This window comes from Exserohilum turcica (genome assembly GCF_000359705.1).
Source record: "Exserohilum turcica Et28A unplaced genomic scaffold SETTUscaffold_10, whole genome shotgun sequence".
NCBI classification, from domain to species: domain Eukaryota; kingdom Fungi; phylum Ascomycota; class Dothideomycetes; order Pleosporales; family Pleosporaceae; genus Exserohilum; species Exserohilum turcicum.
In genome coordinates this window covers 1,850,488-1,864,543 of record NW_007359915.1, presented here as the reverse complement: position 1 = coordinate 1,864,543, position 14,056 = coordinate 1,850,488, and the positions used below count along the sequence as shown (strand labels likewise).

The 14,056-nt window shown below is 50.6% G+C and overlaps 9 protein-coding genes across 9 annotated transcripts; 7 read left to right on the top strand and 2 right to left on the bottom strand.

The window, feature by feature from the left end:
• Positions 1-91: 91 nt before the first annotated feature.
• SETTUDRAFT_101993 (uncharacterized protein) lies at positions 92-1,956 on the top strand (the record flags this gene model as incomplete). Its single annotated transcript, XM_008023582.1, has 4 exons — positions 92-188; positions 279-668; positions 718-852; positions 923-1,956. The coding sequence occupies 4 exons, from the start codon at positions 92-94 to the stop codon at positions 1,954-1,956; spliced, it is 1,656 nt and encodes a 551-aa protein (XP_008021773.1).
• A 181-nt stretch (positions 1,957-2,137) lies between these two features.
• On the top strand, positions 2,138-3,211 carry SETTUDRAFT_182541 (uncharacterized protein; the record flags this gene model as incomplete). Its single annotated transcript, XM_008023581.1, has 2 exons — positions 2,138-2,152; positions 2,202-3,211. 2 exons carry the CDS (start codon positions 2,138-2,140, stop codon positions 3,099-3,101), a joined length of 915 nt encoding a protein of 304 aa, XP_008021772.1. The 3' UTR covers positions 3,102-3,211.
• A 1,049-nt stretch (positions 3,212-4,260) lies between these two features.
• SETTUDRAFT_166943 (uncharacterized protein) lies at positions 4,261-4,848 on the top strand. The gene has a single exon (XM_008023580.1). The coding sequence runs from the start codon at positions 4,283-4,285 to the stop codon at positions 4,739-4,741; it is 459 nt and encodes a 152-aa protein (XP_008021771.1). The 5' UTR covers positions 4,261-4,282; the 3' UTR covers positions 4,742-4,848.
• Positions 4,849-5,231: 383 nt separating this feature from the next.
• On the bottom strand, positions 5,232-5,636 carry SETTUDRAFT_36616 (uncharacterized protein; the record flags this gene model as incomplete). Its single annotated transcript, XM_008023137.1, has 1 exon — positions 5,232-5,636. The coding sequence occupies one exon, from the start codon at positions 5,634-5,636 to the stop codon at positions 5,232-5,234; it is 405 nt and encodes a 134-aa protein (XP_008021328.1).
• Positions 5,637-6,286: 650 nt separating this feature from the next.
• SETTUDRAFT_25225 (uncharacterized protein) lies at positions 6,287-7,424 on the top strand (the record flags this gene model as incomplete). Its single annotated transcript, XM_008023057.1, has 2 exons — positions 6,287-6,698; positions 6,754-7,424. 2 exons carry the CDS (start codon positions 6,287-6,289, stop codon positions 7,422-7,424), a joined length of 1,083 nt encoding a protein of 360 aa, XP_008021248.1.
• Positions 7,425-7,679: 255 nt separating this feature from the next.
• Positions 7,680-8,930, top strand: SETTUDRAFT_166940 (uncharacterized protein). The gene is made up of 3 exons (XM_008023579.1): positions 7,680-7,763; positions 7,917-8,060; positions 8,229-8,930. The coding sequence occupies exons 1-3, from the start codon at positions 7,713-7,715 to the stop codon at positions 8,511-8,513; spliced, it is 480 nt and encodes a 159-aa protein (XP_008021770.1). The 5' UTR covers positions 7,680-7,712; the 3' UTR covers positions 8,514-8,930.
• A 337-nt stretch (positions 8,931-9,267) lies between these two features.
• On the bottom strand, positions 9,268-9,519 carry SETTUDRAFT_60254 (uncharacterized protein; the record flags this gene model as incomplete). The annotated part of the gene is made up of 1 exon (XM_008023172.1): positions 9,268-9,519. A coding segment is annotated over one exon (252 nt), but the record flags the coding sequence as incomplete, so codon positions are not given.
• Positions 9,520-11,757: 2,238 nt separating this feature from the next.
• Positions 11,758-12,398, top strand: SETTUDRAFT_36613 (uncharacterized protein; the record flags this gene model as incomplete). The annotated part of the gene is made up of 3 exons (XM_008023136.1): positions 11,758-12,041; positions 12,122-12,207; positions 12,253-12,398. 3 exons carry the CDS (start codon positions 11,758-11,760, stop codon positions 12,396-12,398), a joined length of 516 nt encoding a protein of 171 aa, XP_008021327.1.
• Positions 12,399-13,446: 1,048 nt separating this feature from the next.
• Positions 13,447-14,009, top strand: SETTUDRAFT_166939 (uncharacterized protein; the record flags this gene model as incomplete). Its single annotated transcript, XM_008023578.1, has 1 exon — positions 13,447-14,009. A coding segment is annotated over one exon (201 nt), but the record flags the coding sequence as incomplete, so codon positions are not given.
• Between the last annotated feature and the right edge of the window lie 47 nt (positions 14,010-14,056).

The window sequence follows — 14,056 nt, the reverse complement described above, 5'->3', positions numbered from 1 at the left end:
CATCGTAACCATATCTCCTTTCTTTACGTCTTCAGTGTTTGAGTCTAGCCTAACTGCTATTTTTGGACTTGGTCGCTAGTGCAGCAGCAAGATGACGACTGTTGTGGAGAAGACGGCTAACGGTATCATCTATCGAGCATCCGAAGACTATCCCATTCCGGATATTGATATTCTCACGCTCCTGTTCGGTACGTCTCTGCCCAGCACACCCAGCCGCTCTTCCGTCGTTCGCAAAACACACCACCATGAGTAGACAACCAATACTAAATCTTGTCCAGATTCGGAACACGGACTAGCAAAAGAAGATACACCCATTCATGTCTCAGCTGATGATCCAAGTTTGATATTAACCAAATCGCGCGCCCGCCACCTAACACAAGCAACAGCTGCGGCTTTCCGCAAGCATTTTGGCATTGGCGCAAATGGTCCAGGAAAAGACGTGTGTGCTGTCATTTCAACAGGTCACTATCTGGTGCCCGTGCTCACATACAGTGTCATTGGCGTTGGCGGTGTCTTTTCTGCTACATCTCCAGCCAGTACAGCCGGCGAGCTGAGCAAGCAACTCCAAGGCGCCAGGGCCAAGATTCTCGTGACGTCTGAGACCACGAGGGCGACAGCTGTCCAAGCTGCGGAGATTGCGGGATGGGGGTGGAAATGGAGGTGGGAGAGTGCTCGTTACGAGCGAGGGGAGAGATTGGATGCTCCAGGTGATTGGAGACGATGGCCGGTTAGGTCCAAATCTCATTGATGAGAATGACGAGTTGCCATGGCCCAAGACAACGGATCCACACGAGCTCGAGAACAGTCTTATTGCTATGCTTTATAGCTCTGGTACTACGGGCCTGCCAAAAGGTGTGTAAAGAAAAATCTGGAGGTGGATGGCGTTTACAAAACCACCATGGACTGACCGAATGTCTCCTAGGCGTCAAAATTTCTCATCGCAACATGGTTGCACAGACCCTAATTCAAGGTAACCTTTATAAGCCATGGGCAGCAAAGCATCCAGAGTTCCAAAACAGGAGACTTGCTCACAAGCCTTTTGCGCACATTGCTGGCCTCCATGGCTACCTGCTCAACCCCTTCTTGCTAGGTGGCACCGTGTACTGGATGCGCAAGTTCGAATTCGCCCGGTTTCTCGAATACATGAAGAAGTACCGCATCACGTACATCTCCACTGTGCCGCCCATCTGGCTGCTGGTTGCAAAGTCTCCCGAGGTTACAGATCAGCTCAAGACGGTGCAGCTTGCACTCAGTGGCACAGCTCCTATGGGCAAAGACCTGCAGTATGCTGCTAGCCAGAAGCTCGGCGGAACAGACAGCTTCATTTGTCAAACGTGGGGGCTGTCCGAAACCACGGGTAGTGCTACAGTCACGCCTTTTGGAATCAAGGACGACACTGGCTCTGTCGGACCTATCATGCCCAACATGGTGGCTCGCATCGTCGACGATAACGACCGAGACGTTGAGCCAGGGAAGCCAGGAGAGATACTTATCAAGGGACCGGTAGTATGCAAAGGCTACTACCAGAACGAGGCTGCTACTAAGGAAGCCTTTTTGGGAGACTGGTTCCGCACGGGCGACATTGCAGAGTTCCGCAACGGCGTGTTTTACATTGTCGACCGCAAGAAAGAATTAATCAAGTACAAAGGCCTGCAGGTTGCGCCCGCCGAACTCGAGGCTTTGTTAATCAGCCATCCGGATATCCTGGATGCGGCTGTCATTGGAGTCGAGACGGATGACGGGCATAACGAGGTTCCCCGGGCGTACGTGGTTGCTGACGAGAAGAAGATTAGTGGCCGTGCCATTGCGGAGTTTGTGAAGCAGAATGCGGCGGGCTACAAGCAGTTGAGAGGGGGCGTTGTTTTCCTCGACGCCATACCAAAGAGTCCGAGCGGGAAGATTTTGAGAAAGGACTTGAGGTTGTTGGCGAAACGCGAGAAGGACGCCAAGTTGTAGACTACCCTATATAGCTACATAACCTCCCTCGCGCGGCTTGAACTGCCAGTCACCTTACGAGTGTACGCACGTGGCTTCGGGATCGCCCGCGCAGCCGAGGTCCATGACATCATACGTGGCGACACACACTTAGTCTTGGCCATTGCTCTGGCTCAACTCTCCTACTCTACAGATCAGAACCATGCCTCGCACAGCGGTATATTCTCAATGCTCCATTGCGCTGAATAGTTCTAATTCCCCGCTAGCAACAAAACGAGAAGATTCTCGAGGCACTCGCTTCCGCGGACGATGGCGGCCAACAGATTGACGCGATAGCGAGGATAAGAGGATGGTTCCGCCCCAAAGATGCAAGCACTTCGTACGTGATTGTCCAAGAGTATCTGGACGAGAAAATCGACATGGGCGAAGTGGTATCAAGCTTGTTCGGGCCCATCGACGAGAAGATCAATGCTGCCCGCCTTGACGACGTAGACTTCATGGACCTTTGGTACAGCATCATCCACTCAGCAAGACGTGTTCCATACCATGAGAACAGCGGAGACTGCAACCATAACAAACTGGTCGACTTGATCAAGAATTCTAAAGAGCACTCTGTGCCAAACAACGAGATCTACAACTATATCTACAGCGAGATGACAGACTTTGGACTGGCTTGTCGCGAAGCCTACAACGATGTTCCTGTCGCGCACAATGGCTTCATCGACAAAGAGGTAGAAGCATGGGCAAACTTGAATGCCCTCTATGCTCTTGTCACGAAGAATGGCGTGTATGACCTCTCCATCTATGCCATTTATGCCTTGCGGCCCGCCCTCGAGGAACCCCCGGTCGATGACCCTTTTTCCACTGCCACCCAGAAATACGATGCCAATATCCCTGCTGCAGCCGCCTGGGTTTTTGCCTATGGGCATGAGCTCTGTCGACTAGACAAGGACCTCACACCCTCGGACAGCAAAATGGGCAATCCCGGAAAAGGCGGAGAGCTCTGGACAGGTAGGGCTGGGTTCAGCCGAGAGCGGTGGGCGCTGTGGAAAGAGAGGTTCACTGCGGTTGGAAAGATGGATGGCGTAAAGGAAACGACGCGGGTTATGGCGAGAGACGCGGTTGAGGCTATGGAAAGGAGCGAGACATCTGAGCATATGCGATGATAGTGCATGGCTCGTGTGTAGATATTCATATTTGGCAGCGGAGGTTGTTCTCTGACACGCACAAATTGCGGACCACCATCACCACGTCGCATTTGCAAAACTGCTTGTGCTGTAGCAAGATGCGCATTCCCAATTTTCAACCGAGATTCAAATTCGCCACAGGCCACCATTGCAACAAGGCACGCGGCAGCGCCTCGAATTGGGTAGGTTGCTCGCGGATCCAGCGTCGCAGCCGAGGGCTAAAAAGCCTAGATCGGGTGGCGCCTTGACCCGATCTCAGACTAACGGACACCAGTAGAAAAAAAAGAGTGACAGGGGGGGCCTCCGTCTACCAATACCAAACTACAAGTGGCCTACGGTAGGCGGAGCGTCTGCCCAATTCGATCCATGTACCCACACCCTACCGCCCAGGAATTCAATGTGGCAATGAATGACGGCTCGGAGAAGGGTCCCAGACCCCCTCTCTGGCGGCACCAAGACTCAACCTGCAAGCATTTACCAGCATTTCCCGGCGGCGCCAGAAGAGAAAAGAACATGTCCCGAAGTTCTAGCGGAACGGGTGGCCTGAGTGATGGTGGGAGTAGGAGTAACTGACAACTCGCAATGTAGATATTGTCAGTAGATTTGATCAAGATTGTATCATAGTAGAAATACAAGTTGCAGTATTGGGTATGTAGATCCAGAAATCCAAGTAGGGTGTGGTGTCCAGATACAGGAGTAGAAGCGCTGAGTAAAGATACACACCTAGGTGTAGTGAGGGGCTGTGGATGGATGGATCCGTACAGGGATCAGTCGTGCTACGAGATACTAGGGACGGAGCACTGGAGTAGTTGGTAAGGGACGGGTGAAAGACCAAGCGAGTCAAGGGACTCTGCAAGGCCAGACCTTGCTCGACTCCTTTGCATGTCCATGTAGGTATATAAGTATAGAGACCCTGCAGAAAAAGAGTGGAAGAGAAACATCATTACCATCATCACCATACACTGATCTTCGCTGATCTCCACACATCTGGCTTGAGGATCATACGTCTCCATCCAACCAGAGCAAACATAATACCCGAATTACGGAGCCTTTTTGTCCCATACCAAACAATCTACCTAATACCTATTCTACATCCACATATCTCAACCATGCGTTTCTTCGCCGCCCTCCTCAGCCTCGCTGCACTCGCTACCGCGCAAATGAACACGACAAACGGCATTGGCAGCACGCCGACACAGCGCCACGTGATCTCTGCCGACCAAGCGCAAACCGCCATCAAAGCCGCCATTGCAAACGCCACATCGCTCCAGATCCCGGAGAACATTGCCGTCGTCGATCCCGCAGGCATGCTCGTCGCCTTCCACCGCATGGACAACGCGTACATCGGGTCCATCGACATCAGCCACAAGAAGGCGCGCACCGCCGTGCTCTTCAACGGCATGACTACCGCAGACCTGTATGCTGCGGTCCAGCCTGGCGCCCCGCTTTACGGTGTTGAAAACACAAATGGAGGGCTCGTCGTGTTTGGCGGCGGTCTGCCCGTGTACCTTGATGGACGGCTGATTGGCGGCGTGGGCGTCAGTGGCGGAAGTGTAGACCAGGATTTGAGCGTGGCTCATGCGGCGGTTAGGGCGCTCGGCGCTGCGGCTAAGGCGTAGAATGCATAGGCAGTAGTGTAGACTGTAGGAAGGTTTGTCGGCGCCTTTTCAAAATAGGAGATGTGGCGCTGGGGTGTGGCGAGGCATTCTGTAAAACGGTTGTTTCACTAGGGGGGGGTTAGCGGATTGATGGTGACTTTCGTTTTCTTTTTCTACTTTAAGCCTTTTTCGCTTAGTTGGGTGGCAGGGTCTTTTGTATGTATATAGATATATATTTGATAATGACGGTATTGCTATATATCCTGGGATCAGCATAACTGTGGCAACAGGGGGTTGATGTGGGGTGCCTTGTTTTCTCGGTTCAGGTAGCGTCACTGTATATGGAATTGCTTTTTGCTGTGGCAAGGCTGAAAGTCTAGTCTCGTTTCCTGTTTGGGACTGAAGAGTCGATGCAGTGTCGTCATATGTGTGCATACTTTGATCTCGTACTTTTGCGCGGAGAGGGTGCTGCAAAGAGGAGCGATGCTCATATTTTTTTCAACTGGAACATCTAGTCACTAGGAGAAGGGTAAGGTAACTTGAAATTGTGATTGACGAGCCAGCGCTTGACTCGGTCGAATCTAGGCCTCCGGGTATGAACTACTGACCCAGGCTCAAAGTACTGAGAACAGCCTATGTAATCAAGAATTCTATTAGCGACATTCCCATCTCTCTCTAATGAGCTCTTCGATGGTACGAAATACAAATCGTTTTCGCCACCGATTTCACCCCTGATCGCCCTTTCCATCACCACACCAGTTGGACGTGGAGTGATGGTGAGCGGTGATTTCTCAGAGAAAATTGGCGTGTCAGATGATGCTGTTTCAAGTCCAACGTCTTTCACGTTGTAGTAACACCTTGTGCGTTTCTCATCTAATGGATGGCCATGCCCCCACTGAGCCAAGCCGAACACCATGGTCAGCGTGATGATGTTTGAACTCTACTATTCTGTCAACCACATGTTGGTTATTCTTGCTAGACTGGGACAGATTCATCTTCCCCGGGCCATCTTAGGGGTAGATACAGTGAGAGGAATGTTGCTATGGAATTGTCACAACTTCTTTGACCATGATCGCATGTCTGATATCATACATATCGTGAGTAGACCAACGAATATGATTACGAATGCCGATGGCTCTCAGTTTCAGCGCCGAGCAAGCATGGTGCGATGTTTGTAAAACGTCAACCTCCAGGATGACCGAAATTTCGTCCGAACGGCGATACAGATGCCGTACAAACTGGCCGACATTTCATTTGAAAAAGCCTTTTATGGGAGCCTTCACCCTTAATTATAGTAGCACTCAACTGTTTTCTCCCAAAAGACAACCTCACGGGCTTCAATGCCCGATGCAATGGATGGAGAAAAACAAAATATACCCCTGAACCTTATTTGCAGTTACTATGGCCGAGTCACTGTTCACTCTTCACGGTATGCTGGTGAGGGATAGCCCCTTTCCCATGCGTACTCTTGTCGCATGAGATTTCGTCAGCAGCGGGCGTTTAGACCTTGTCTTCCTTTCTACTCTTGCTGTTCACCGTCGCAACTGTCGCGTCGCGTGTTCCAACATGTTTCAGAGGTTTGACATAACCAATACCAACGCCGCTCCGAAAACTACAAGTAACCCCACAACCGTCCAAGTGCTCAGCGAGAAAAGCCATTATCGGGATGACCGGAACAGCGCAATTGCAACGGCGGAGACTCGAATACTAAAGCAGAGGCGCATCAAGAATCCGGTCAATGCCGTCCAGATTGCTGCGCCCGCGGCAAGGGTCGCACTGACAGGGTCTATTGTGTCCTTACTTCCCCTTGGATCATATACAGCCATGTTCTCGATACTTGCCATGTCGATTGTGAGCCGCCGGCTCCAGAGTCAAGCGGTGGGCTGCGTGGTTGCGTTTCTGCACGCGGGTGGTCTTTCTGGCCTCGAGGGTCAGGTGCTGGCGTTGTTGAGCTTCATAAGCTTCAGCGCCGTATTGGGTAAGTCTAAGCGTCTCCACAATACTCCTAATTGCGTCCTGACAAACAATAATAGACAGCCTGGACGGTCCACTGCATGCAATATACAAGAGTTCCATTCACGATATCGAACTAGTTCAGGACACACTCACTGCTATATGTGTGTCCATGTTCTTTGAGCTACTGGTACTTTTCTCGGCCATCTTTTTCGCCCTGCACAGGATCTTTACGAATGCGCCTCGGTTTACCGCCGCGTCCTGGAGCCGGAGACTATCTACTGGTACGCTCGAATCATGCCGGCGGTTTTTTGTCCAGGAGCTGAATTATGTGCACGGCATAGAGAGCTTCGCAGACGAAGAAAGCGATGGCTTCGGCTTGGGCGTGGGCTTGGGCGTGACGTGGGATGCGGTGAGCCAGGCATCTCAGGAAGCACTCTCGACCTTCTCATCACCAAGTTCTAACTGTGGGGCGTCGCGTGGGGAACTGTTTAAAGACAGCGAGATGGTGGAAGACGCATGTGACGATGAAGCTCGGATTGAGAGCCGTACGGAAGACGCGGAAAGGCGCACCCAAGCCCTGTTCGGCGACGTGAATCGTCTGATAGACGACTGCAACGGGCTCGACACGGCCCAGTGGGATGAAGTGATTGCGGCCTTGCACGAACCCCAAGGCGTTGGTGTTGTGGAGGACAGAGGGCCCAATCTCGACCGGTCGCTAGCCGCGTCGGCGGCGCGTCAGATGCCATAGCAAGGCAATTGTACTTTTACAGTGGGACACATGGGTATATTTGCATGTACAATAGAATTATTTTCTCGGCCAACCGCCTAGTATCCAAAAATCACCTGGTCGCCACGGCGCATGTACAAAGGCGTACACCAGCCACCAGCCACAGGGGCGGTGCGCCAAGACGCTAGCCGTTTTTAGACTAGGTCGCTCGCTCGCGCGCCCACAGGTCTCAACTCCAATATTGCACTGAATTCGCGAACGACGACAACCCCACGACTAACACACAGGTATCACGCCAACACCGCCAACATGCGTACCTACGACGATTCCTTCAGCGGTCAAAAGATCTACCCGGGCAAGGTGCGTTATCATGTCGCTCCACGTCACGACGCTCGCTCGCCGCCGCCGCCGCCAGATGTCGACATTGCGCCATCGCGACGCAGCAACGCGAGGACCTGGCGGGGGATGACGGGACACCACAATGGGTCGGACATTGGCTGATTGCTTTTACAGGGCAAGCTTTACATCCGTGGTGACAGCAAGATCTTCCGCTTCCAGAACGGAAAGAGCGAGTCCCTTTTCCTCCAGCGCAAGAACCCTCGCAAGATTCACTGGACCACTCTCTACCGAAGGGCGCACAAGAAGGGTATCTCTGAGGTTAGTCGCCGCAAATCTGCACGCTGCTGGGACATGTGTTTTGGACGGCAGTGAAGGATGACATCAGTCTACACTGCGCGAGATGCACACGGCATAGAGAGCATCGCCACTGGCCATGTTGCTGTCACCCCTCGCTGCGAACTCTGCTAACCACCATGACCACTACAGGAAGTCGCCAAGAAGCGCACCCGCCGCACAGTCAAGCACCAGCGTGCCATCGTCGGAGCCTCGCTTGACGTGATCAAGGAGCGCCGCAGCCAACGTCCCGAGGCCCGTGCCGCTGCCCGCAGCGCCGCCATCAAGGAGGGCAAGGAGAAGAAGGCCGCCGCCGAGTCAGCAAGGAAGGCTGAGAAGGCCAAGAACGCTGCCGCGTCCGCACGAGGCAACGCCGCCAAGGTCAGCAAGCAGGGTGCCAAGGGTGCCGCACCAAAGGTGCAGGCAAGGACTCGTTAAGCGGATTGATACGGCGTGCATAGTCTGGGTTATGGCTGGTTTTTCGGGATGACTCGGTGTTCCTTTACTCTCTGAATCTCTCTTCCGATAAACTTGGGGAAAAATGGAATGAATGGAAATGGCACTCATGGCTTGACATGTTTCTGGATCGGTGTACCAGACACTGTCCCATCTTAAAGCATCTGGCGCCGTAGGGCAAATGCAATACCATGTCCTCACGAAAGTACTGCCATCCAACAAAGTCATGTGGTGTAAGTGCTTAGAATGCATGCTACTGCGACCACTACCGGGTGACATGAAGGAGACCAAGAAAGGCCCTCAGAGGGAAGGGGGGGGAAAGGAGGTAGCTGTTTACATTTTCATTGAGCCAACACACCACTGGCATCGTTCGTGTTCGCAACCCAAAGGACGTCGATCTACTCGAGGTACAATTGACAATGTGTTCATACTTGCTTTTATCGTGCGTGCAGTACTGTACACCGACTTTGTAGAATATGCGTTGATGCTAAACAAGAGAAATCTATGCCTTCACCCCTAATCTTAAACTTGCATACTTCACGACTACCCCGACATGTCTGCCTTTCCCGGACTTCGATTATCAACAAACACAACGTCTAATGTCCTCGTATCAACGTCATGAAACATGCGAACCTATGTCTTTCAGCATCACTATCCTAACCTCACTCACAAGTACATGACGTACATTGATACCCATTAGATCTGGTGGCCCTTGTCCAAACTGCATCATTCGAGGATCAAACCAAACGGCACTCCCACACGCCGTGCAAAACTTGTGCAAATTCCTCTTTGGTCCAAAGGAATAGTCTCTTAACATGTCTTCACCGCTCTTTATGTGTAGCTGCGACCGCTCGGGATACACTAGCAGGTAGCCGTTGCGAGTGCAGATGCTGCAGTTGCACGATACGACCTTCCACTGGGGCAGTGGTGGAGAGAGAAGAACCGAGTATTGTACGATACCGCAGTGGCAACTTGCTGCATAGGTTTGGCAATTGCTTGGATCAAAGCTGGGTAAGGGCGGCATGGTACTCGGTGAGTCGGCCATGGTGAAGAGGTGCTGGTGGTGCAAAGGTGGGGTTGAGGGGGGTAGTCAAGAGTATAGCCAGTTAGTCTCTGTTCAAGTGAGGCGCATGCTACATATACTGTGTTTGATATAGGCACGAGAGCATACTAGGCGCCGCAAGCGTTGTTCCTAGGCGCAAGCTATCTTCAAAACGCCGTGGCATCGGTGGTAAAGCCATGGCAGCCTGTTTACAAAAGTCTCCGTTTCCGGTATCCGGCGACGAAATGTCTCCGAGGCCGCTGGAATGGCATTGCAAGGGGATGCGGTGACTAAGAAGAGTAACATGATACTGTCTATTGGCAAGAAAGAGGAGGAATGGGTGGGGCGAAAGACATGGATGGACTCACGTGACTACGAGTCACGTAGAAGGTATGAAGACCTTCGTTTATGTGGATTTGATGCTAGAAATCACAAAGAGCTTGGCTACTAAACTCTTCCTAAAAAAAATATGAACGGACGAAAACTACGCCGGCTGCATTGCAATCACCTCAAGATACGAAGACAAATGCTTGACAGAAATACATGAAGCCAAGCACCTGTCTCAACACTATTTCTGGTCTAAAAAGCGTCCCATATTCCCCGTTAGTCTCTGCCCTCCCACATCTTTCGCCATCGTATCAGCCCAAATCTCGTCCCACCCCGTCCTATATCTTGTACGACGCACCACGACGCGGCCCCCCCATTCCACCGCAAAAACTACCTCGTACCACACGTAGCGCGCCAGGGCGGCCCAAGAAAAAAACAAAAAGCCGCAAGTTGCACGGCTTCCAGCACCACCGTGAGCCCGCATACCATTTGCCTCATTTCCCAGCGATTCATAACCCCCGTCTTACAAGCCGATCCCGTAGCACCTGGTCTCGCCTGCTTTGTTAGTTTAAACGCCGGCGGCGTTGGGGTCTGCTTGTTGCTTGTTGCTTGCTGGTTCCACGAGGGCGTGCGCTACGAGGGCTGTGGGCGGCGGTCGTGGTTGTACGGCGGAGAAGACGCTTAAAGGAGAAAAGAGCAAAAAAGTGTGCTGGGCTTGTGCGAGGTGTGGGCCGTGAGCTCCGATTCGTGTCTTGGGTCGGAGACGCTATACTGGGTGGGCAAGTTTATGGTGCGATCCAGAGGCTTGGGCTGGGTGCGTGGGACAGAGAAGCGGCGTGTTGTTGGTATGCGTGTTACTGGGTTCTGGGGAGAGCGGACGAGGATATGCTAGCACTGAATAGTGATAGCCTGTGTTGTGTGTTGTGGTTGTAAATGAGGACGGAAATTGCACGCCAACACTGGAACATGTCAGTTACTATTCTTGTTTGTTGGGAATAATTATCTGTGTTCGATATGTTCGGGGAACGTCGTGTTCAAGTTCAGGTCTACTGCCATGTACACAAGAATACAAGCAACATGAATCCGAATCTCTGATGACCCAAGCAGAGCAAGGGCTGATTGTTGTTATTTTCCCTTGTTTCATTGGTACAAGACGTAACAAGTCAATAATCAAATGGACCGTTGACATACACAAATTACAGTCTCTAAACACTTAGCTCAACTGCGACCTATTCATGTCTGTCTGGAAGCGGTTCTACTGCTTGAATGTGTTACCAAGTCCTTGATTGTCAGCATCGTTTCTCGATTTCAGAATAGTAAACTTGAAGATATTGCTACTGTACATATAATCTGGCGGTCAGTTCTCAAGCCTCGCTGCAAGATTGTAATTGATTCAGACATGGTGAATTCGTCTACAGCAATGGCAGCTGTTGAAAACTGATGGGATGTCATGAAAGAGGGTTGCATCCTCGCCGCTGAGAGGGCTTCGATGGATGGAAGGCCTCCAAGCCATTCTTCGGTTTGGAACTCGCAATCATTCAAACAGGATTCACACAGCGCTTTCCTACTCTCGCTAATATGAAGCACTGTCTGAGTGTGATTGCCTGGGAATGCACAGCTGCAAGGTCAGCGTAGAGAACAAGTCCTCAACACTGAATTAAAGTACTATATTTGTCTGTAGCCTTTATTGGTCGGCATAGAGTTCCGTACGCATATCCACCAACGGATAGCATTTAGCATACGAACTACAGAGCAGCACTTGGCGACAGAAACGACAGAAACACCTACCGCTACCGACGACATTTCCACTTATCTGACGCGCACCATCTCACGAGCAAGATCTCCATCTCCACAATCATGGCAACCAATCCTGGATCTCGCATCACGACATCATCGATGTCGTCGTTGGGACCTCGCCGCCACCGATTGGACTGGCCCAAAAAGAAGCACCAAATCGAGTCCAACATCGGCGATTGCAATCGACGATGCTCAAAGCAGCAGAAGGAAGAGTCCAAAGCCATCAGTACTGCGCGCACGCCGATTCAAACCCAAACCTCAGATCCCCAAAGATATCCAATTTTGCCCGTCTCCACTGAAAACCGCATACTTCGTGCTCGCGCAACCACCACGGCATACGGCGCGTCTTCCCCCCCCCCCCCCGCGCCTCTCTTCGCACTGCCACTGGAGTTGCCTCATCGCAGCAACAATATATTGTCACTAGGGAAAACAACGCAACGCAAGCTACTCAACGCAAGCTGCAAGTAGCCAAATGGAAAAAAAAAACTTCGATCTGTGTCTTGTATCAAGGTGAGTAAAACAAAACTCACGCTGCTGATTCTCACGCTGTGTTAGGTCCCCGGCATTATGTGCCGAAGTTGATGATGACGACGACGACGATAGCTGATACTACTGATGCTGCTGCTGCTGCTGCTGCTGCTGCTGCTAATGAAGCAACGATATTGGGAAAAAGTTCCAACGTGAGACTAGGTGTAGAGTGATAGTGTTTCACAGCATTCAGGTACTCATATTGTCGTAGCCTTCCAAAAAAGAAAAAAAGAAAAAAAGGACAAAAAGGAAAAAAAGATACGACTCTTCCCAAACGGGTAGTTGGGACTCGGAAAAGGAAAAAAAAAGTTGATCAGTCAGATGGCAGTCAGCAACATCATGGACAAAAATGCCCGTCTGAAAGATTTGCCTTGCTCGCTCGCTCGCTCGCTCGCTTACCTACTTGCTACTTTTTGCCACAACCACAACCACATCCACATCCACCTGCTGGACCCCTTTTTTTCCTTCTTTCTTTCTTTCTTTGCACGATTCACGGGCCCTAGCGGAGAGGGACCGCAAATCGCGGGCATGAAGGGGGTGGGGTGGGGTGGGGTTTGCGAAAAGCGCCATGCATTTGCATTTGCATTTGCATTGCCTCCCTCTCTTCTCTTCCCCTCCCCTCCTCCTTCCTTAAAAAAAAGCAAGGAAAAAGAAATTTCACGCAGAGTTCAGGTTTTCGAGAAGTTCATGACGCACTGGCTGGAGGGGAAGGGGGGGGGGTGAGATTCTTTTTTTTGTTGTTGTTGTTTACGGAGAATACGGCAAGGCAAGGGCCGAGGAAAAAGGAATGAATGAAAGGTATCAACAAGGAGGGGGAGGGGAAGTAGATGCATACGATACCCGATGGTGCATCAGATTATCTTTATTTTTCTGTACCGTTCTTTTTTTGTTGTTTTTGCTGCTGCTACTGCTGCTGATGCTGCTACTCGGACAGCTTTGACTTTTTTTTCTTTCTTTTTTCTTCTAGTTGCGTACTGTAACCTGCATGGACGCGCAATGACCCACCCCACCAAACTCAACACCTACACAAAATACCTTATAACTCCACCAATATAGATTTGATTTAGGAAGCGATTAAAGAAATTAAATCGCGTGAACTAGGCGCATCTTTTAGCTATTACTAAGTTGTAAAAAGGTTTAGCATTAGCTATTGTACGCTCGCTCGAAGACACTAAGGCAAAACTTAGCCTCGCGCGCTCACCCACCTCTCTATCCACCTATAACGCGAAAAGGAGCTTATATAGTACATTAAATCTCTTACTAAGAGGCGTACACTACCTTCGCGTCTAATAATACGCCATCTTGCATCATCCTTGCTTAGTAGAGACGTTTTAGAACGCTGGGTTTCTAGGTTCCTCTGCAGGAACTCCTCTTATCTTATCTCTCGCTGGCAGAGTCCTATGGACTAGAAGCGTTATAAGGCTAATTTAGCAACTAAGTATAGGTTGTACTTTAAGCTGTTACATAATAAGATAAAGGAGTACAATATGCAGCCCTTTCACATCTTTAATATAGATAAAAAGGGCTTCTTACTTAGAATCCTTAAAAGGTCTAAAAGGATCTTTAGTAAGAGGCAATATAAAAGAGGAGGAGTTGTTTTAAGCCTATAAGATGGCTCTAGAGAGTGGATTACAGTCTTAGCCTGTATCTGCTTAGATGGTACACCTCTTTCTCTATCTCTTATCTTTTAGTCAGATGCTGGAGCTCTAAAATCAGCCTAGGTAGAGGCTATTAATCCAAACAAGCACTTAGTCTTTGTTACCTCATCGCCCTCTAGATAGACTAACAATGATATAGGCCTAGCTTGGCTTAAAGAGGTCTTTGAAAGAGA

Bases quoted from the DNA above. Each gene is read 5' to 3' on its own strand.
- SETTUDRAFT_166943 (XM_008023580.1), top strand. From the start codon at position 4,283: ATGAACACGACAAACGGCATTGGCAGCACGCCGACACAGCGCCACGTG.
- SETTUDRAFT_166940 (XM_008023579.1), top strand. From the start codon at position 7,713: ATGCGTACCTACGACGATTCCTTCAGCGGTCAAAAGATCTACCCGGGC. The intron at 7,764-7,916 runs GTGCGTTATCAT...TTGCTTTTACAG, and splicing joins AAAAGATCTACCCGGGCAAG to GGCAAGCTTTACATCCGTGG. The intron at 8,061-8,228 runs GTTAGTCGCCGC...TGACCACTACAG, and splicing joins ACAAGAAGGGTATCTCTGAG to GAAGTCGCCAAGAAGCGCAC.